Source organism: Bombina bombina, chromosome 5, assembly GCF_027579735.1.
Source record: "Bombina bombina isolate aBomBom1 chromosome 5, aBomBom1.pri, whole genome shotgun sequence".
Lineage (NCBI taxonomy): Eukaryota > Metazoa > Chordata > Amphibia > Anura > Bombinatoridae > Bombina > Bombina bombina.
In genome coordinates this window covers 839,467,033-839,490,958 of record NC_069503.1, presented here as the reverse complement: position 1 = coordinate 839,490,958, position 23,926 = coordinate 839,467,033, and the positions used below count along the sequence as shown (strand labels likewise).

At 40.2% G+C, this 23,926-nt stretch overlaps 1 protein-coding gene across 1 annotated transcript in view; it reads right to left on the bottom strand.

The window, feature by feature from the left end:
- Nucleotides 1-23,926, bottom strand: part of GREB1L (GREB1 like retinoic acid receptor coactivator) — a 113,420-nt gene that overhangs the window by 75,807 nt on the left and 13,687 nt on the right. The window contains 5 exon segments of the mRNA XM_053714969.1: nucleotides 366-521; nucleotides 603-737; nucleotides 9,311-9,424; nucleotides 14,078-14,254; nucleotides 15,209-15,385. Coding sequence (XP_053570944.1) covers nucleotides 366-521; nucleotides 603-737; nucleotides 9,311-9,424; nucleotides 14,078-14,254; nucleotides 15,209-15,385 — 759 coding nt within the window.

Sequence of the window (23,926 nt, the reverse complement as noted above, 5' to 3'; positions counted from 1 at the left end):
GGCACATAAAGGAAAAAAAGCATGTTAGAATAAAGTCTGACAAAACATTACAAACAAGAAACACCAGACAGTGTGCGAAGGTTTAAAGCTTCACCATATCTTTAACATGAATAATTAACATATTGGATTGTTCAGAACACATTCTGGGCTCACCAGTGGTCGTCATTTGATTAATCCATGCTAATTAAAGGGGAACATTAAAACTATCCCCTGTTTAGGGCTCCTTAGCATGTTTTAGATGCCCCCCAAATATTTTTTTATTTATTGATTGTAACCATTAGTGCATAAGATCACACCGCAGCCTACAACTTGCCAGACATGTTTAACAGCCAATATATGGTTACATGGTGGTTACGAGAAAATACCTTTGGAAGTTTCCATTCCAATTTCTCCAGTCACATTGCCAGGACTTGGGGATGGTGATAGAGAGACAGGCTGGGAAGGTGCAGGATTTAATACTATAGTTCTTCCGCCACTCACATTTCCATTGCAAATCTCAGAAGCTTGAAAAGAGGGAGGCGCTAGATTAAAGAAAAAAAAAAGTGAGTGATATATATGCAGATTAATAAATCCTTACATGTATTTTGGAAAATATAACTCACATGTAGGATAGGACTTTCCCACTATATGTGCAGGAAGTGGCAGAGGCTTCACTATCCCTTTATTACGGGAAAGATCTTGAGGTACATTTGAATTAAGAGCAGTGGTGGTTTTGACAGAAGTAAAGGATGACATTTCTGGAAAACAATGTAAAAGAACAAGATCGGTTACATTTCATACAAGTAAATTATTAGAAAGACATATTAAACCGGCCTTTATGATTTTATGATCATTTTTAATTAATAAAATGTTCTTTAATGTAATCAAACAGCATTATGATTGTTACAAGCAATAATTAAATACTGTAATGCGCTAGAACATATTATTGCTCTACTTATGTTGTCTTGCTATAGAATAACTGTACATATCAGCCAAGTATAAACATTTGTAAAAAAATTAACATTGTTTGCTTCAATTGTTTTTCAATAGCCAAACTCCATCCACCACTATCCTCATTTGGAGGAGCCACTCTGGAGCTAGCCTTGTCAGCTGCAGACCTAAGCCCAGTCATTATGTTAGAATAAAGTATGTTGTTTTGAATTTTTTTCTGATAAAGCCAATTAGGGAAATATATGTAGCTGGGTTAGCTTTGCTAAGTCTGCAGCGTGGTTTTCAGCTCTGAGAATAAGAAAAGCTGCAAATAATGAAAGCCTATAAAGTTTAACTATATATGTATAATGCATCATTAAAAAACTAAGTGTTTAAACACAGTGTTGCATTAACAATGGTGCAGTAAGTAATAAAATCCTCTAGCACATAACACATTTTATAATTGCAGTGTTAAAGGACCAGTAAATACAGTAGATTTGCATACTCAACAAATGCACAATAAAAAGACAATACAATAGCACTTAGTCTGAACTTAAAGTTAGAAGTTGTGTCTTTTTCCACTCCTCCTGTATCATGTGACGGCCATCAGCCAATCACAAATGCATATACGTATAGTCTGAATTCTTGCACATGCTCAGTAGAAACTGGTCACTTAAAGAGTGTAAATATAAAAAGAATGTGCACCTTTGGTTAATGGAAGTAAATTGGAAAGTTGTTTAAAATTGCTGCTCTATCTGAATAATGAAAGTTAAATTTGACTTGATTGTCCCTTTAAGTAACTACATTAAACTAACTATGGAGACTGCTTCATTTGCAATGTATTTGTTGCCTACAAGTTCCATGATGCAGTTGGAGGATCTGGAGTGAATACTAGGCTTAGCACGCAGGTCGCCATACAAATAAAGTATACACGCCCATCAGAATCACAGAGGAAAGTGGAGCAGATGGCTAAACTAGGTGTCTAAATGCAGTAGTTGAATGGCAGCCTAGAGACACATTAAACACAGAGCTCAATTGAGTGGGTGTAATATACATGGGTGAAGATTTACACATTGACCATTTATTTTAAAAATATCCCACAAATCTCTTTGTGTGTGAAAAAATACAACTGAAAAACAAAAAATATGGGAAAGCACTCTAACAAGAGGAGCTGTCTGTATGTGTCTCACAGTATATACTAAAAGTTATCAAAACATATACGTGTCAAAACACAAATTTTATAGATAAACACATATATACATCAGGATGCCGGCATTTAAAAATTTTAAAAAAAACTTGATATGCAAATATCTGTTTAAAAATAAGTAAAAATACGTAAAAAAAACAAACAAACAAATGTATGTAGAAAAAAAAATGTATGTTGATAAACAAAGCACAACTGGGATTCTATAATATACTAGAGTGAAGACCAAGTTATTCCAAACTAATGTTATCCAGTCTGGGAAGGTTGAAAAGATTAAAGTATCCCGGACACATTTGTATATAACAAAAACAAATTGTGCTTACTAGATAATTTACTTTCCTCACAGGGAGAGTCCACAGCTGCATTAATTACTTGTGGGAATACTGAACCTGGCCATCAAGAAGACACCCCAGCCAAAGGCTTAAATACCTCCCCCACTTCCCTCATCCCCCAGTCATTCTGCCGAGGGAACAAGGAACAGTATGAGAAATATCAGGGTGAAAAAGGTGCCAGAAGAAACAAGATAAAATTTAGGGCCACCCATCGGAGAACATGGGCAGGAGCTGTGGACTCTCCCTGTACAGAAGGAAAGGAAATTATATGGTAAGCATAATTTATGTTTTCCTTCTTAATACAGGGAGAGTCCACAGCTGCATTAATTACTTGTGGAAAATTATACACAAGCTACAGAGGACACTGAATGCTAATGGGGTAAAAAGAGAGGCGGCCCCCCATCTGAGGGCACTAGCTTGCAAAAACCCCTAACTCCGAAGGTTGCTTCAACAGAAGCGAAAAGAAAAAAGAACAAAAGTCTTTGGAAAAGGAATGCAAGGAGGACCAAGCAGCCTCCCAACAATCAGATCCATAGAGATCTCATGTCAGAGACCCAAGAAGACGTCACTGCTCTCGAAATGAGCCGTAAACTTCTCAGGACGCTAGAGTCCCGCTGTCTCCTATGTCAAGCAAAAGACATTCCTCAACTAAAATTAAGGGAGTCGAAAATGTCTTCAGACCCTTGCACTTCCCAGATACAATTATTCAACAAAGATTCCCTTAAAAAGGTAAAAACCATTTTCTTGATAGAGAAGGAATAGGACATATAAAAAATAAAAACCACAATCTCTAGATTGAAGTCACAAAGATACACAACCTTAGGAAGAAAAACTAACTAGGCTCATAGAACAACATAATTATAGAGGAAAACCCAATAAGGAATATTTGTTGCAAAGGTTACAACAAAGAGACTAAGGAACATAGAAGCAATCTACAGGGAGAAAATCATTGAAGATAAACTTCAAAGACCACCTTCTGCACTGGTTCAAAAGTAGCCCGATGCAACCCCCAAAAATAAGAACTAAGCTCCAAGAAGGAGCATCAGATAGACTCACTGGCCTGAACACAGTCAGAGCCCTAGCAAAAAAATAACTAAAAACGCCCGGAAGCTCAATGAGCTTCTAAGGCAGAAAAACACACAGGGCCCAGAAACTGTCCCAACAAGTAACTAGCTAGGAAGTCCTAGGAAGTCCTGGCAAGTCAGAAAGAATGCCAGGACGAATCATGCTCTTTCCAACAAAGGGGGGGGGGGTCCGCCACACCTGCGATAGATGACGAAGAACCAGCTACGCGCTGAAGGAGTGGACCATAAACTCTGAAAAGAAAATTAAAAAAAAAACTCTCTCTCAGCTAAGACCAAGTGACCTCCCGCAGTCTGCCTTAGAAGAATAACGATAATAAAAAACAATAAGAATTAACAATAACACAATGTTGCGAAGGGACCTTGACCCAGTAGATCCCTGCGACAAGGTAACCCCCATGGAGGTGAAGCCCCTAAACCGCGATTACTATCTCGTTGCAACAAACGCAGCAATCAGCCTCACTGATGCCTGCGCCTGCTAGGATCGAGCCATCACTCAAGAAAAAGTGATCTGGCAGACTAAGAAAAAAAAGGTTGTATTGGACCTCCAAAGCACTGCTAAGGATCCATTAGCTCTGCCTGAGGAGTCCTGAACCATGCCCATTAATAGGTAACCTGGGATGGGTATGGATGTCCTGAGATTCTCAATCAACGTCCCTCTTCAGATACAAACATCCGAAAACTTTCGGATAGAGACCTTATCCCCAGATCAAGCAAAAGATTGCACGGAACATCCATCCCTGAAGATCAAACTCAGAGTGGATCGCTGACAACGAGCAGTAGTGGGCCTCCGTCCACAACCAAACTCGAGATACTACCCTCTATGTAGGGGAATCTCTCTTTCTCAGAAACAAATCTAAGCCATTGAGAGAAAAAAAGTCTGACTAGAATCCATACACTGGGACGAACCCAGAAGACCAAACCCTCAGAGCAAAATGGTTGCCTGAGGAACCATAAGAATAATCGGGAGGGAATCTCCTGAATCCACGGTCCCCCATAGGACACATAGAGCTCAAAGAAATATCCCTCAGGACAGGGAGATCTGGTCAAAACACTGAAGAGAGAATCTCCCAACCGGTATTCCAGGTAAGACTGCTAAGACGGAATCCAAACAGCGCCCTGCCGATGTCTCGGCCTAAGCTGAGATGAGACCTGTCAAGAAGAGATCGCTGCCCTCATCCTCTTAGACCTACCAGCAGCATTTGACACTGTCTCACCACACCCTCCTCACCAGGCTACACGAGGCGGGCATCTGCGACAAAGCCTTAAAATGGATCACCTCCTTCCTCACCGGCAGAACCCAGAGTCTCAGACTCCCGCCCTTTACCTCCAAACCCACAGAAATCAGCTGTGGCGTACCCCAAGGGTCTTTACTGAGCCTTACTGTCTTCAACATCTACCTGGCCCTACTCGCCGCCACCATCTGACGTCATGACCTCGAGATCGTCTCGTATGCCGACGACACCCAGCTAATCACCCCACTCACCAGAAACCCCACCACCGCCAAGAAAAACATCCATGAAGGACTGCCAGCAATCGCCGTATGGATGAGCAACAACTGCCTCAAACTGAACGGAGACAAAACCGAAGTCTACCTCCACCTGGGACGACAACTGGTGGCCCACAGCCCTCGGACACCCTCCAACCCCCACCAACCATGCACGTCAATCTAGGCTTCATCCTGGACTCTTCCTCTCCATAAACCTACAAATCAACACCGTCTCCTTTGCATGCTTCCACATAATCCACCTGCTGCGTAAGATCTTCAAATAGCTCCCAGCCGACACCAGGAAGACAGTAACCCACGCACTCGTCAGCAGCAGACTGGACTATAGCAACGCACTCTACGCCGGATCCTCTATTAAAATCCAAAAGAGACTCCAACGCATCCACAACACATCCGCCAGACTCATCCTCAACATCCCCTGACACTGCCACATCACATTACACCTGCAAGACCTGCACTGGCTCCCCATCAACAAAAGAATCACTTTCAAGCTTCTCACCCACATGTTCAAGGCCCTCCACAACATCGGTCCAGAATACTTAAACCACCTTGTCACCTTCTAAACCCCATCCAGACAACTCCGATCGGCCGACCAAGCCCTCGCAGTCATTCCCCGCATAAAAAGCGCCACAGCTGGAGGTAGACCCTTCTCTCACCTAGCAGCCAAAACCTGGAACACCCTCCCGATGCACCTCAGACGAGCTACCGACCTTACCAAGTTCAGAAAGGACCTCAAGACCTGGCTCTTCAACTGAGCAACCACCCATGGCAGCTCCCATCTGACCGCAACCCTCAGCGCCTTGAGACCCTTTTGGGTGAATAGCCGTGCTCTACAAGAATCCAATAGATAGGAAAAAACAAACAAAAAGGGCCCTAGGACAAAAGGCAACACCCTCCACCACAGAGCCAGCGATGGCCTGAATGGGAACTGGAGGGCACAATCTAACTTCACAAGATCCAAGGAAAATCTTCCTGCCTATAAACACCAAGTTTGCATCAGGGGATCCACCCTGGCGCCTATACCAAATAACTCTGGTCTAGATCCATCTCTGAGGATTGAAGAAGACAGATGATAATCCGTAAAGACTTCTTACAAACAATGGTAAGTAAACCAGAATTATCAAGACCAGGGAGCTACTGATAAAACTGGAATCAGGATCCTGTCAAACTAAACCCCAGATCCCCCAAAAAAAAAAACTGGGTCCAGAAACTTGGTTTACTGGAAGAGACGGTCCATAAGAACCGGATTTCACCCAAAAGGAATGAAAAAGGAAAGATATCCTTCATGATAGCGATCCCGCAGAGTTAACGAACAAAAAGGTAGAGAGAACCTTATATTCTCCCCCAAAAAGGAGACATAATAGACTCTGCTTAAGTACCATACAACCCAAAAGGACGGGAGACCCCTCCCTCTTTGGACCATGATACAGTGGATGAAAATATTCTCACACTGCGATAGGTACCGGGACAATGATCAAAAGTCATCTGAAAAGCTTCCCTCTCTCTGCCGCAAGACAAAATCAAGGGAAAAAAAACTGCCCGAAAAGGCAGGATGATAAGCCTAGCTCCCGCCTCTAGGAGCCCTGGGACTGATATAATCCAGAATCAGATAGAACCTAAACCAGGTCCTTTCTGTCATCTAGGATAGATGGACCCGGCTTGGGATGGAATAGCTAGAAATAACTCCTTCCCTGGAGTAGAAGGAAAAAGACTTATCCGACATATCTGCCAGAGAAACTCAAGGACTAAATAGAAAATTCTGAAGTTTCAGCATATGCTAGAAGGCCAAGAATAATCCAAAAAAAAAAAAAAGAAGTATAATAAGCTTAAATCTGTCCCAAAATATCGAGGGAACCATCACCTTGAACTGAGACAGAGATGCTTCCACAGCAAGTCTCCAGAAAATGAGACAACCGAAGTCTCAATATCAAATATCCCATAAGACGAAACATCCTGCTAAAAGGAGTTTCTACAACAACCAAGTGCTCTAAACAAAAAAAAACTATCCTGAAAACGGAATAGAAAAAAAATTAGGCGCACAAAAGTGATAACCAAGAAGGAATGTGCAAAAACCGGTCCTGCCTGTCCTACAACACAAATCCCCCTATAGAGCTCGGAACTGGGATACTAATATACAAAACAAAAAGGAAAAAATATAGGATCTCCATCCTTCTCCACTCGTCTAATCAAGATCGCTATCTGATTTAGAAGACTGAGATTTGACTGACTGATCGGTAATAGGATCCTCTAACATCGGCAAAACTTCTCTCAGAAGCAAGCGCAGGCATGCCATTCTAAATCTAAATGCGAAATCTTCTTCAGTTGGCGGAATCAAATCAGCAGACTTTGACCCTGGAGGTCCTACCTCTGAAGCCTCAGAAGGGAACCGCATGCCCAGATGACTGATCGGATACAATCGTCAATTTACACGACAGTCCCTGGGCAGGAGTGCATGGATTAACCCTTCGCTTAATACGTAGCAGGAAGAGGCAAAATCACTAAGGCCATAGAGATGGCCATGCAGAATTGTGCAGTAACCTCTGGTGGAAAAAAGTCCCCTTCAGGCGAAGGAGCAGCGGTACCCGGGGAAATTGCATGTGTAGGAACAGAAGAATCTAGGGAACACACCTCACGAGACGAGGAATCCTCAGAGGCAGACGGCTCAGTGGTCTCTAACATCTCAACATTGGTTGATAAGAACACCCTGTTGTGGCATACAGAACATAATTGAGAGGGCTTGAATACCCGGGCCTCCTCACAATATACACAGGTATCAAATTCTGTATTAGAGGGATCCCTCTCCAAATAATCAGAATCCTCCATAACTCGTCTAATTTAAATTATAGAAACAACAACTGGCACTTTATACCCCCATTGGCTGGGACACTCGCCACTTCCTATGACCCAGACAGATAGAGAAATTTGCTCCTCTTCGAAGACACTCGGTCAGGAATAGGAAATGAAAAAACATGACCACTCCCGGTCACACGGTGCGTCATGCAGAACCGCCCCTGCTAAGGAAAAGCTCGCCAGCTTAATAAAACTGTGCAGCTCTCAAATATGAATAATAAAAAATAACCTGCACGTTCCGTATCAGCCTATAAGCCCAAAATGGATCCTACACATGAAGCAGTCAAAAATCACATAACAAATAGGATTAAAAAAAACACTGTTCAATAATCCCCCTCTGAGGATATTAACCAATGATTCCATAAAGATAAAAAGAGTCCCACTGAGACCCTGTCTTCTCTTGTTAACATATGTATAAAAAAATTACACAATCTTACCGGAATGTACGCCGTTGGACAGAAAACACGGTCCCTTCAAGTTTGACAGACTGCGGCGTTGATTCTGACATGGACTTGAGTGAAGAAAAGCAGGCAGCGAAACTTGTCAACGCGGATTGCTTAAAAACTGTTAATATGAATGTATGTTAACTTGTCTTCCGCTCTCGTTAAAGGCGAGATTAGTGAAGTTTGCACTGAGTTATATTAGCCGCTGACAGATCTTGCGGCCTCGTGACCTAATCCTCAGGTTCTTTGCTCAAAATCCAGTATAGTTAGTGTAAATAAAAGCTACACAGTTGCAAATGTTGATGGATAACTGGTAACAAGTGGGGTATTTGTTACAAGCAGTTCAAAAGTGGATACCTCGTAAACAGGTCAAACATTAGGATAGCACAAAATGACCTGTTCACACCTGTCCAGTTTACTGTATCGCTATAGTGAAATATTCCTTCAGGTGGATAATACAGAAAACAACGCGTTTTGGCTGTGTTGCTAGCCTTTATCAAGACCATTTTTTTAAAATCTATTAAATTTGTATTTTGACACGTATATGTTTTGATAATTTTTAGTATATACTGTGAGACACATACAGCTCCTCTTCTTAGAGCGCTTTCCCATATTTTTCCATTTTTTAGACCATTTATTTTAAACCATCGTGAAGTATAATGTACTCCTTATTACATTTTAAGAAGTTTACACATTATTATACTGATCATTGGCAGAAGAGTTCCAATAGCAAGCATGCATTTCTTGGGGTGGCAAGATTGAGGGGTAGAAGTCCTGAAGACTTCTGGAGGGGATTTCTATCTAGTAAGTACAAGCCAATAATCTCTAATAGTACCTGAAAGTGGGAACACAGATGTATTGTCTTGTTTGCTGTAACAATGACATATTTAACTACAGATGTATTTTGCAAGTTAGTTTTTTAAACCTAGCAGAAACATAGCAGAATACAGAAGAAAAATAAACAGGGTTAGATTTCCCTTTACCTGAATGTGGATAGCTTGTTTTAAATCCATTGCTGCCAGAATTTTCAATAGATAAAGGCAGTGCAACAGGTTTACTTAGCGGAATGACTGCCGGAAACTGGCGACATCGAGATTCTGAAATACAAATTTTGCACGGTTATTAACTCATACCATTTAACATATTAAGCACAAAATGGAGGACAGGCACACTATGCATTTTAATATTACAAGGACATGTACATTTTTAATTCACAGTAAAATTGTAAAGATTATATATAACTTTGCAACATAATTTCATTATGTATTTTGTCCCCATTTCCTGTCATTTAATTCTAAAAATTGTGGTTTTCCCCAATGCTGGGAATTAGAAGTGCACATAAGCCTAACAGGGGTACATAACTAACATAATTGATCTTAACAAAAAAATTCAGATAAGAAGCAGCAAATGTAGCTTTAACAATTAAAGAACTCCGTGGGTGAAGTTTGGCTACTGAAAAACCACAGCATACAAAGTGTTAATGCATTAAAAACTAAAATCACTCACACCAGCCGAGGACCCGCATGGCTGCATGCTCCATCGCACACTCCAGAACTCTAGCCATTAAGGAGGTTAAGGGGGACCCTCCATATACCCAGCCACTAGATCATGACTAATCCACCAGAGCTTATATTGTTGTGACTGGATCGGCACTCGACTATCATTTAGCACACAGTGCACTGCGGCCTACTCCTGTGGTGGAGATCAAAGTATGTAAGGAGCAAATAAGCTTTTAGGACCCAGTTCTCACCAACCTGAAGGTTCCTGATTCCTAAGAGGGAAAACAGACTGCAGTACTTTTCCAGCTATGTCCAGAAGACTTATAAAATCTGATAAGGCTAAGTACCTGCTATTGTGAAAATGAATACTTATTTCAAATCCATAGAGGAAGAATAGACTGCCACCTCTGCTACACCCTTCCTGGGGTCAGACGAACAAGTAGAATCACTTCAATCTCAAGAGTCAGATAAGAGCCCCATCACCAAAGCGGACCACCTATTGCCTACACAAGTAGATCAACTGATTAAATACAGTCTCACTGAAGTAAAGAGAGACCTTAAGTTATTTCACTTCCTGCTTGATACCAAAGAAGAGGACCCATTTCCTCCCCAAGGCCCAAGCCATCTCAATCTGATCTGCCCAGAGATGGCCTAATAAAATTTCACTGATTCCTGGACAAGGAAAGGGTTCTGTCTTCGTCCAGGAGAAAGTGACCTGAAAGTGTGACCTAAAAAAATTTGAAGGCAATGATTTGTAGATTTTTGCCAAGAGGAGAGGCTAGATATCTCACTCTCCATCTGAAAAATCTCTGCATTCCCTTTAGTTGGGGATTACCATTTTTCTTAAGGGTTATCAAGGGCAACAAAACCATAATTTACAAAGCACCTGAAGATAAAGATTTCTGCTCCCAACTAAACATTCCTCTACCTTCCATATCAAAAGAACCAGGGACTTCTACAGTCACCCACACACAAGCCTAAACTGCAGCGCCCATCATGGACACTGATCTCCAGGAAAAGGAGAAACCCTCCAGCTCCCACAGCTGCAATTCCACATTCTTCAATGGAACCCCCATGAACACATCGGACAAATAGTGTGAAGTATCACTGATCCTCTTCTGTTGGATCTGATATCTTAAATTAATAAAGGGGTTGCATGGTTTATTTAATTATAGCTAGCTCTTAAGCAAAACGATAATTTTTTACAAAAACACCCCCACAGATGGGCTATACAAATGGATCATCTGGAAAACATTTTTGCAAAGAAAAATGTAGTGTACAATGTCCCTTTAAACCAAACAGACTGATAACTAAAGCCTAAATTCTTGCCCATAGACACCTTCATATACTATATCACTTTGCAAGTACTACATCTAATATATATATAAATATTTTTATTATTAACAGTTCGTAATAGAGACATTATTGTTCAAATTATATATCAAAACTGCCAGCTTGTGACACAGAGAAGCTTCAGTGTCCTGCATAATCTCCTTACATGCCTAGACCAGCTTGTGAGCATAATTTAACCCCATGCCTGACAAAAAGGGCTACAGTTCATTGTATATAGGAATACAATGCAATCCTCTCTATTAGCCAAGGGGTTAAACCGTCTTCTGTAGTAATTTTGTTTATTGAAATAATGCTGGAATGGAAAATAAAAAAGCTTTTGCTGTCGCTAGAATAAGTTGAGTAAGAATTTAGCCCTTTTTTCATGGCACTGCATGGCTTTGTGATAAAACTAACTTTCAGCTGTCACAAACTGTGAAACTTACGGCATGTGAGGAAGATCTCTAGCCTCCACCTACTGAGCTGCTTCTAAGGCCTGCTGTATAGAGGAGGAGGGCAGCACTTCTTCCGCTGACATTCTTTTAATGGTTTCACTGGAAGTGCTTATTGCTCTCCGTGTTTAATTTTTTTCCAGGGTTTTCTGACAGCAGGGTCTGCCAGCTTAGGTCCTTTCCCCTTAGTGTAGCACAGGAAACAGATCAAGCTGTGCTACACCAGAGGGATGTAAAAAGTGATTCTTCCTGGAACAACAGACTTGAAATAAAAAAAATATCACTTTCCACATCCCTCCTGTGTGGCGCAGCCTGATGTGATGCCTGTGCTACACATAGTGGGAACATTGGTGGATTGGGAATACCAAACGTGAGTTCTCCATAGATTCTCAAACACTTAAGGTACCCAGGGTCAGTGCTCTATGCTGGGTTCCAAAGGAACTCAGAACCCATAATGCTACTACCTAGACATTCACAAACCCCTCTTCCACACTGGTGACCTTTGGTCGTAACATAACCACTAAAAACGCTCCCTGCTTTTTCCAAACCCTTTAAATGCAGAAATGGTTCGAGGGATAGACAAAGGATATCAAAGAATGCAGGCGTGGGACCATACTACCACATTAGTTGGCTTTCATGAAAAGGGGAAACTAATTGAAAGAGAAGAATGAGATCTCAGTTTTAGAAATTAGCTTAAGCACGCTAAAATATCGCACATTTCATAAACACTTGTCCACAAAAACTGGATCTCCTTAGGCCCCTAACCCCATATGAGATGTTATGAATGAATAAAACTACAATTAAAAATCCACCATCCCTTTTGTAGAAACTTTTACAAGCGTAAGACAAGACATTACCAGACTTCACCTCTAGATGGCAAAGAGAGCTAGCTATAAATCTAGATAGGATAGAATGGGATAGGATATTTTGACGCACTTGCACGTCCTCCACTTCTCCGCAAATACTTGAGCTAAATTATAAATTACTTCTCCGCTGGTACTTGACCCAACACATTTGTGTAATATATATCAGGCACTTCTAGACGCTGTTGGAGGGGGTGTGGGGAATGTGGCAGTATTGCACTAAAAATAACTCAGTAATGGCAAATTGCAGAAACTCATTTTCGTTCCATATTATGCAAAGACTTCTCTCTAACTCCAAAAAAATGATCTTTCAAAATTTCCCTGTAAGCTAAGAATAATGTTGTTACAGATAGGGCTAAACGCAGCCAAGTCTCTAATAGCTCGCCATTGGAAGACTATTAACTCCCTCCGAAATGATGTGAAAGGATAGAGTCACAGAACTTTTAAGTCTCGAGGAATATGGGCATATAAAACATAACAAAGGTACTCTTTTTCTAGAAGTAAAGTTCCTATGGGAAGAAACCTTACATTTGTCACCCAGTTATACCCCAGTTCACTGCATAGTCTTAACTGACTGCGACACTTCACATAAACCCAGTAAGCTCACATATATTGGAGTATGCAGTATAGGGGTTTCTCCTCCCCACTTCCCTGTAACTACTTCTCACCTTCCTACCTTTCTCTTATGCTTTGGTACAACAAATCTGGAAGCTTCAAGATCAAAACCCTGACAGGTCCAAATGGGACCCATGTGAACTGATTGGCTTAAATGGAGCTGTACTAGCATACTTATGACTCTCCCTAAAATAAAATGTGAACTTATGTGTTTAGTTTCACTGTGTGTTATACCTAAATTGAGGAAGAGAGAAAGAGAGAGAAAGAGAGAGAAAGAGAGAGAAAGAGAGAGAAAGAGAGAGAAAGAGAGAGAAAGAGAGAGAAAGAGAGAGAAAGAGAGAGAAAGAGAGAGAAAGAGAGAGAAAGAGAGAGAAAGAGAGAGAAAGAGAGAGAAAGAGAGAGAAAGAGAGAGAAAGAGAGAGAAAGAGAGAGAAAGAGAGAGAAAGAGAGAGAGAGAGAGAGAGAGAGAGAGAGAGAGAGAGAGAGAGAGAGAGAGAGAGAGAGAGAGAAAGAGAGAGAAAGAGAGAGAAAGAGAGAGAGAAAGAGAGAAAGAGAGAAAGAGAGAAAGAGAGAGAAAGAGAGAGAAAGAGAGAAAGAGAGAAAGAGAGAGAAAGAGAGAAAGAGAGAAAGAGAGAGAAAGAGAGAAAGAGAGAAAGAGAGAAAGAGAGAAAGAGAGAAAGAGAGAAAGAGAGAAAGAGAGAAAGAGAGAAAGAGAGAGAGAGAGAGAGAGAGAGAGAGAGAGAGAGAGAGAGAGAGAGAGAGAGAGAGAGAGAGAGAGAGAGAGAGAGAGAGAGAGAGAGAGAAAGAGAGAGAGAGAGGGAAAGAGAAAGAGAGAGAAAGAGAAAGAGAAAGAGAAAGAGAAAGAGAAAGAGAAAGAGAAAGAGAAAGAGAGAGAGAGAGAGAGAGAGAAATAAAAAATGGAAAGACAACTTTTTTACGTTTAATAAAAGACAAAAAGTGTACTACAATGCCCCTTTAAGAGTCTGACTTACCTTTCCAGCAGATAAGTGGACCTTTACAAAGAGCTCCCTGAGAGTTCCTTACTAAGTAATACTTTAAGTGCTTTTGTTTTTTTGGTTGAGTTGTGAGTTTCAGGTTAATGTGATTGGAGAATTCTGTGAAGTACCTGAAGCCTCTCTCTCCACAGCCAACACAATTTCCAGAAAACCCTGTATACAGAGAGAGAGAGAGATAAGGTATCACACACTCAAAATTGACATACAATTTATTTAATCTGGTTATACCATAAAACCAATAATTACTAGTTTACAAATGGTATAAAGTTTTTTTTCTCATACTTCAACAGAAGCATAGGTTTTGTCTCTAACCCTTCAACAAAAGAATTTGAGAAAGCAATTTCAAACAGACGATAAATATGAGACATATCTATATATTTGATAGGGATCCCGATACGCTTTAAAATGGTTTATATTTGCCTGAAATTATTTTTTCCGTTATACATGATTAGAATTTGTTTATTTGTAATTTCATACATATCCATACACCAATGCAGTCTATCTCAGGTGTTCCAAAAGTAGATACAAAAATGTTTTGTGGGAATGACTAAGTTACACTATTAAAAGAAAAAAGTTTAAGATGTCTCCATAAAGTTTTAAAGATATTTTTTTAATCTACTTATTTAATATTAGATAACCTTAAATTTAATTGAATGGAAAAAAGAAAGCAACAAGAAAACATTAACTGTTTTTGTTTTAATGGCCGTTAAAATAGCAGAAACCAGTAAAAAATAACTTTCTAAAATAAATGTCTTTTTAAAGAATTCTACTTCAATTAAACTGGAAAAAGTATGTCAGACACAGGAAGACGTGATCTAATAATGGGAATACTAAAAAAAAAATATATCATTGTTAGTTTTCATGTTTATATAAATATTTTTTTATTCAAATTGTATTAATATAAAATATAGCACTGAATAAATAAAATTATTTGATAAACCCTATTATGTTATTAATGTTATTAATAAAAGTGAAGAATTATACATATAACAAGAGTTAGGGATAATCCTTTTATTATTCCAGAGTATACTACAAAACCCATTTTACAGGCTATTTAAAAAAAATGGTTACTGGCTAAAACAAACAAGGCTATAAAAAATGTCCTACCTAAAAGTGCATTTTTTCCATCATCATCTGGCAGGAATCGCTTGTCAACAGCACAAACTAGAATATGCTCAGGGAGGTTCGGTGTTTTTGCCCCAACTAACAGGAAGCCTGAAGGTACCTCAATCTGTTCTGTGCAGAGCGACACTAACCTCAAGTCCTTCCCCGCTTGGCAGAAGCCTGATGTCAAAAAGGTATTTTTCAGTTTAACCATATTTTATTAAAAAAACAACACAAATCTTGGTAGCAAAAAACATAATTTATGCTTACCTGATAAATTTATTTCTCTTGTAGTGTATCCAGTCCACGGATCATCCATTACTTATGGAATATATTCTCCTTCCCAACAGGAAGCTGCAAGAGTCCACCCACAGCAAAGCTGCTATATAGCTCCTCCCCTAACTGCCATATTCAGTCATTCGACCGAAAACATGCAGAGAAAGGAAAAACCATAGGGTGCAGTGGTGACTGTAGTTCAAATGAAAAAATTACCTGCCTTAAAGTGACAGGGCGGGCCGTGGACTGGATACACTACAAGAGAAATAAATTTATCAGGTAAGCATAAATTATGTTTTCTCTTGTTAAGTGTATCCAGTCCACGGATCATCCATTACTTATGGAATACCAATACCAAAGCTAAAGTACACGGATGATGGGAGGGACAAGGCAGGTACTTAAACGGAAGTTACCACTGCCTGTAAAAAACCCTTTCTCCCAAAAATAGCCTCCAAAGAAGCAAGGTATCAAATTTGTTAAATTTGAAAAGTATGAAGCGCAGACCAAGACTCCGTCTTGTAAATCTGTTCAACAGAAGCCACATTTAAAAAAGGCCCAAGTGAAAACCACAGCTCTAGTAGAATGAGCTGTAATCCCTTCAGGAGGCTGCTGTCCAGCAGTCTCATAAGCTAAATGAATTATGCTTTTTAACCAAAAAGACAGAGAGGCTGCTGAAGTCTTTTGACCTCTCCTCTGTCCAGAATAGACAACAAACAAGGTGAACGTTTGATGAAAACTGTAGTAGCTTGTAAGTAAAACTTTAAAGCACAAACCACGTCCAATATTGTGTAATAGACGTTCCTTCTTTGAGGAAGGATTAGGATACAAGCATGGAACACCTATCTCTTGAGTGATGTACTTGTTAGATACCACCTTAGGAAAAAACCCAGGTTGGTACGCAGGACTACCTTATCCGTACGAAGGACCAGATAAGGAGAATCACATTGTAACACAGATAACTTGGAGACTCTACGAGTCGAGGAATTAGCTACCCAAAAGGAACTTTCCAAGATAAAGATTGATATCTATGGAACAAAAAAGGTTCAAACGGAACTTCTTGAAGAACCTTAAGAATCAGGTTTAAGCTCCATGGCGGAGCAACAGTTTTAAACACAGGCTTGGATCTAACCAAAGCCTGACCAAATGCCTGAACGTCTAGAATACCTGCCAGACGCTTGTGCAAAAAAATAGACAGAGTAAAAATCTGTCCCCTTTTAAGGAATTAGCTGACAACCCTTTTCTCAAAAACATCTTGGAGAAAAGATAATATCCTGGGAATCCAGGCTTTACTCCATGAGTAACCCTTGGATTCATAACAATCAGATATTTACACCATATCTATGTTCAATTTTCCTAGAGACAGGCTTTCATGTCTGTATTAAGGTATCAATGACTGACTCGGAGAAGCCATGCTTTGATAACATCAAGCGTTCAGTCTCCAGGCAGTCCATCTCAGATTGATTCTATTTAGATGGTTGAAAGGACCCTGAGGTAGAGGGACCTGTCTCAGAAGCAGAGACTGTTATGGAAAGGATGACATGTCCACCAGATCTGCATACCAGGTCCTGCGTGGCTACTGGATGGATCTCGTACACAATGTAAGAATGCCTCCTTCTTTATCTGGTTTGCAGATAATTGTGAAAGGCGAAATCTCCCCTTTTTTGGGGGGGGAATCTTTGAAATCCAGAAGATATCTCTGGGATATAAATTCCAATGCCTAGGGATCCTGGGCATCTCTTGCCCACGCCTGGGCGAAGAATGAAAGTCTGCCCCCTATAGGATCCGTTACCGGATAGGGGTCCGTTCCTTCATGCTGCCTTAGAGGCAGCAGCAGGCTCCTTGGCCTGCTTATCTTTGTTCCAGGTCCGATTGTCTCCAGACCGCCTTGGACTGAGCAAAAAACATAATTTATGTAAGAACTTACCTGATAAATTCATTTCTTTCATATTAACAAGAGTCCATGAGCTAGTGACGTATGGGATATACATTCCTACCAGGAGGGGCAAAGTTTCCCAAACCTTAAAATGCCTATAAATACACCCCTCACCACACCCACAAATCAGTTTAACGAATAGCCAAGAAGTGGGGTGATAAGAAAAAAAGTGTGAAGCATATAAAATAAGGAATTGGAATAATTGTGCTTTATACAAAAAAATCATAACCACCACAAAAAAGGGTGGGCCTCATGGACTCTTGTTAATATGAAAGAAATGAATTTATCAGGTAAGTTCTTACATAAATTATGTTTTCTTTCATGTAATTAACAAGAGTCCATGAGCTAGTGACGTATGGGATAATGACTACCCAAGATGTGGATCTTTCCACACAAGAGTCACTAGAGAGGGAGGGATAAAATAAAGACAGCCATTCCTGCTGAAAATAATCCACACCCAAAATAAAGTTTAACAAAAAACATAAGCAGAAGATTCAAACTGAAACCGCTGCCTGAAGAACTTTTCTATCAAAAACTGCTTCAGAAGAAGAAAATACATCAAAATGGTAGAATTTAGTAAAAGTATGCAAAGAGGACCAAGTTGCTGCTTTGCAGATCTGGTCAACCGAAGCTTCATTCCTAAACGCCCAGGAAGTAGAAACTGACCTAGTAGAATGAGCTGTAATTCTTTGAGGCGGAATTTTACCCGACTCAACATAGGCAAGATGAATTAAAGATTTCAACCAAGATGCCAAAGAAATGGCAGAAGCTTTCTGGCCCTTCCTAGAACCGGAAAAGATAACAAATAAACTAGAAGTCTTACGGAAAGATTTCGTAGCTTCAACATAATATTTCAAAGCTCTAACAACATCCAAAGAATGCAATGATTTCTCCTTAGAATTCTTAGGATTAGGACATAATGAAGGAACCACAATTTCTCTACTAATGTTGTTGGAATTCACAACTTTAGGTAAAAATTCAAAAGAAGTTCGCAACACCGCCTTATCCTGATGAAAAATCAGAAAAGGAGACTCACACGAAAGAGCAGATAATTCAGAAACTCTTCTAGCAGAAGAGATGGCCAAAAGGAACAAAACTTTCCAAGAAAGTAATTTAATGTCCAATGAATGCATAGGTTCAAACGGAGGAGCTTGAAGAGCTCCCAAAACCAAATTCAAACTCCATGGAGGAGAAATTGACTTAATAACAGGTTTTATACGAACCAAAGCTTGTACAAAACAATGAATATCAGGAAGAATAGCAATCTTTCTGTGAAAAAGAACAGAAAGAGCGGAGATTTGTCCTTTCAAAGAACTCGCGGACAAACCCTTATCTAAACCATCCTGAAGAAACTGTAAAATTCTCGGTATTCTAAAAGAATGCCAAGAAAAATGTTGAGAAAGACACCAAGAAATATAAGTCTTCCAGACTCTATAATATATCTCTCGAGATACAGATTTACGAGCCTGTAACATAGTATTAATCACGGAGTCAGAGAAACCTCTATGACCAAGAATCAAGCGTTCAATCTCCATACCTTTAAATTTAAGGATTTCAGATCCGGATGGAAAAAAGGACCTTGAGACAGAAGGTCTGGTCTTAACGGAAGAGTCCATGGTTGGCAAGATGCCATCCGGACAAGATCCGCATACCAAAACCTGTGAGGCCATGCCGGAGCTATTAGCAGAACAAACGAGCATTCCCTCAGAATCTTGGAGATTACTCTTGGAAGAAGAACTAGAGGCGGAAAGATATAGGCAGGATGATACTTCCAAGGAAGTGATAATGCATCCACTGCCTCCGCCAGAGGATCCCGGGATCTGGACAGATACCTGGGAAGTTTCTTGTTTAGATGAGAGGCCATCAGATCTATCTCTGGGAGCCCCCACATTTGAACAATCTGAAGAAATACCTCTGGGTGAAGAGACCATTCGCCCGGATGCAACGTTTGGCGACTGAGATAATCCGCTTCCCAATTGTCTACACCTGGGATATGAACCGCAGAGATTAGACAGGAGCTGGATTCCGCCCAAACCAAAATTCGAGATACTTCTTTCATAGCCAGAGGACTGTGAGTCCCTCCTTGATGATTGATGTATGCCACAGTTGTGACATTGTCTGTCTGAAAACAAATGAACGATTCTCTCTTCAGAAGAGGCCAAAACTGAAGAGCTCTGAAAACTGCACGGAGTTCCAAGATATTGATCGGTAATCTCACCTCCTGAGATTCCCAAACTCCTTGTGCCGTCAGAGATCCCCACACAGCTCCCCAACCTGTGAGACTTGCATCTGTTGAAATTACAGTCCAGGTCGGAAGAACAAAAGAAGCCCCCTGAATTAAACGATGGTGATCTGTCCACCACGTTAGAGAGTGCCGAACAATCGGTTTTAAAGATATTAATTGATATATCTTCGTGTAATCCCTGCACCATTGGTTCAGCATACAGAGCTGAAGAGGTCGCATGTGAAAACGAGCAAAGGGGATCGCGTCCGATGCAGCAGTCATAAGACCTAGAATTTCCATGCATAAGGCTACCGAAGGGAATGATTGAGACTGAAGGTTTCGACAGGCTGTAATCAATTTTAGACGTCTCTTGTCTGTTAAAGACAAAGTCATGGACACTGAATCTATCTGGAAACCCAGAAAGGTTACCCTTGTTTGAGGAATCAAAGAACTTTTTGGTAAATTGATCCTCCAACCATGATCTTGAAGAAACAACACAAGTCGATTCGTATGAGACTCTGCTAAATGTAAAGACGGAGCAAGTACCAAGATATCGTCCAAAAAAGGAAATACCACAATACCCTGTTCTCTGATTACAGACAGAAGGGCACCGAGAATCTTTGTGAAAATTCTTGGAGCTGTAGCAAGGCCAAACGGTAGAGCCACAAATTGGTAATGCTTGTCTAGAAAAGAGAATCTCAGGAACTGAAAATGATCTGTATGAATCGGAATATGCAGATATGCATCCTGTAAATCTATTGTGGACATATAATTCCCTTGCTGAACAAAAGGCAATATAGTCCTTACAGTTACCATCTTGAACGTTGGTATCCTTACATAACGATTCAATAATTTTAGATCCAGAACTGGTCTGAAGGAATTCTCCTTCTTTGGTACAATGAAGAGATTTGAATAAAACCCCATCCCCTGTTCCGGAACTGGAACTGGCATAATTACTCCAGCCAACTCTAGATCTGAAACACAATTCAGAAATGCTTGAGCTTTCACTGGATTTACTGGGACATGGGAAAGAAAAAATCTCTTTGCAGGAGGTCTCATCTTGAAACCAATTCTGTACCCTTCTGAAACAATGTTCTGAATCCAAAGATTGTGAACAGAACTGATCCAAATTTCTTTGAAAAAACGTAACCTGCCCCCTACCAGCTGAACTGGAATGAGGGCCGTACCTTCATGTGAACTTAGAAGCAGGCTTTGCCTTTCTAGCAGGCTTGGATTTATTCCAGACTGGAGATGGTTTCCAAACTGAAACTGCTCCTGAGGACGAAGGATCAGGCTTTTGTTCTTTGTTGAAACGAAAGGAACGAAAACGATTGTTAGCCCTGTTTTTACCTTTAGACTTTTTATCCTGTGGTAAAAAAGTTCCTTTCCCACCAGTAACAGTTGAAATAATAGAATCCAACTGAGAACCAAATAATTTATTTCCCTGGAAAGAAATGGAAAGTAGAGTTGATTTAGAAGCCATATCAGCATTCCAAGTCTTAAGCCATAAAGCTCTTCTGGCTAAGATAGCCAGAGACATAAATCTAACATCAACTCTAATAATATCAAAAATGGCATCACAGATGAAATTATTAGCATGCTGGAGAAGAATAATAATATCATGAGAATCACGATTTGTTACTTGTTGCGCTAGAGTTTCCAACCAAAAAGTTGAAGCTGCAGCAACATCAGCCAATGATATAGCAGGTCTAAGAAGATTACCTGAACATAGATAAGCTTTTCTTAGAAAAGATTCAATTTTTCTATCTAAAGGATCCTTAAACGAGGTACCATCTGATGTAGGAATGGTAGTACGTTTAGCAAGGGTAGAAATAGCCCCATCAACTTTAGGGATTTTGTCCCAAAATTCTAATCTGTCAGGCGGAACAGGATATAATTGCTTAAAACGTTTAGAAGGAGTAAATGAATTACCCAATCTATCCCATTCCTTAGCAATTACTGCAGAAATAGCATTAGGAACAGGAAAGACTTCTGGAATAACCGCAGGAGCTTTAAAAACCTTATCCAAACGTATAGAATTAGTATCAAGAGGACTAGAATCCTCTATTTCTAAAGCAATTAGTACTTCTTTAAGTAAGGAGCGAATAAATTCCATCTTAAATAAATATGAAGATTTATCAGCATCAATCTCTGACACAGAATCCTCTGAACCAGAAGAGTCTAAAGAATCAGAATGATGGTGTTCACTTAAAAATTCATCTGTAGAGAGAGAAGATTTAAAAGACTTTTTACGTTTACTAGAAGGAGAAATAACAGACAAAGCCTTCTTTATGGATTCAGAAACAAAATCTCTTATGTTATCAGGAACATTCTGCACCTTAGATGTTGAGGGAACTGCAACAGGCAATGGTACATCACTAAAGGAAATATTATCTGCATTAACAAGTTTGTCATGACATTTAATACAAACAACAGCTGGAGGAATAGCTACCAAAAGTTTACAGCAGATACACTTAGCTTTGGTAGATCCAGCAGGCAGAGGTTTTCCTGTAGTATCTTCTGGCTCAGATGCAACGTGAGACATCTTGCAATATGTAAGAGAAAAAACAACATATAAAGCAAAAATAGATCAAATTCCTTATAAGACAGTTTCAGGAATGGGAAAAAAATGCCAAACATCAAGCTTCTAGCAACCAGAAGCAAATGAAAAATGAGACTGAAATAATGTGGAGACAAAAGCGACGCCCATATGTTTTGGCGCCAAATAAGACGCCCACATTATTTGGCGCCTAAATGCTTTTGGCGCCAAAAATGACGCCACATCCGGAACGCCGACATTTTTGGCGCAAAATAACGTCAAAAAATGACGCAACTTCCGGCGACACGTATGACGCCGGAAACGGAAATGAATTTTTGCGCCAAAAAAGTCCGCGCCAAGAATGACGCAATAAAATAAAGCATTTTCAGCCCCCGCGAGCCTAACAGCCCACAGGGAAAAAAGTCAAATTTTTGAGGTAAGAAAAATATGATAATTAAAGCATAATCCCAAATATGAAACTGACTGTCTGGAAATAAGGAAAGTTGAACATTCTGAGTCAAGGCAAATAAATGTTTGAATACATATATTTAGAACTTTATAAATAAAGTGCCCAACCATAGCTTAGAGTGTCACAGAAAATAAGACTTACTTACCCCAGGACACTCATCTACATGTTTGTAGAAAGCCAAACCAGTACTGAAACGAGAATCAGTAGAGGTAATGGTATATATAAGAGTATATCGTCGATCTGAAAAGGGAGGTAAGAGATGAATCTCTACGACCGATAACAGAGAACCTTATGAAATAGACCCCGTAGAAGGAGATCACTGCATTCAATAGGCAATACTCTCCTCACATCCCTCTGACATTCACTGCACGCTGAGAGGAAAACCGGGCTCCAACTTGCTGCGGAGCGCATATCAACGTAGAATCTAGCACAAACTTACTTCACCACCTCCCTTGGAGGCAAAGTTTGTAAAACTGATTTGTGGGTGTGGTGAGGGGTGTATTTATAGGCATTTTAAGGTTTGGGAAACTTTGCCCCTCCTGGTAGGAATGTATATCCCATACGTCACTAGCTCATGGACTCTTGTTAATTACATGAAAGAAATTCCCTCTTGTTTTGCCTTAGAGGAAGAGGATGCCACACCTGCCCTGAAGTTTTTAAAAGGCACGAAAATTAGACCTTTTTTTTTTGTTTTTTGTTTTTTTTTGGCCCTTGATTTGGACCTATCCTGAGGAAGGGCATGATCTTTTCCTCCAGTGATATAATCAATAATCTCCTTCAAACCAGGCCCGAATAGGGTCTGCCCCTTGAAGGGAAGTTAAGTAGCTTATTTATTAAAGTCACGACAGCTGACCATGATATAAGCCATAGCGCTCTGCGCGCCAGTATAGTAAAAAACAGAATTCTTACCCGTTAGTCTAGTCAAATGAACAAGGCATCAGAAAACAAAGGAATTGGCTAGCATAAGCTTGTCAAATATATTCATCCAATGGAGTCGCTAACTGTAAAGCCTCATCAAGAGACTCAACCCAGAACGCTGCAGCAGCAGTGACAGAAGCAATGTATGCAAGGGGCTGCAGGATAAAACCCTGTTGAATAAACATTTTTTATCCATTGGATCTAAAAAGCACAACTGTCCTCGTCAGAGGTAGTGGTACGCTTAGCTAGAGTAGAAACTCTTCTCTCCACCTTAGGAACTGTCTGCCAGAAGTCCTGTGTGGTGGTAACTATTAGAAAACATTCTTCTAAAAAATAGGAGGGGAAGAAAACGGCACACCTGG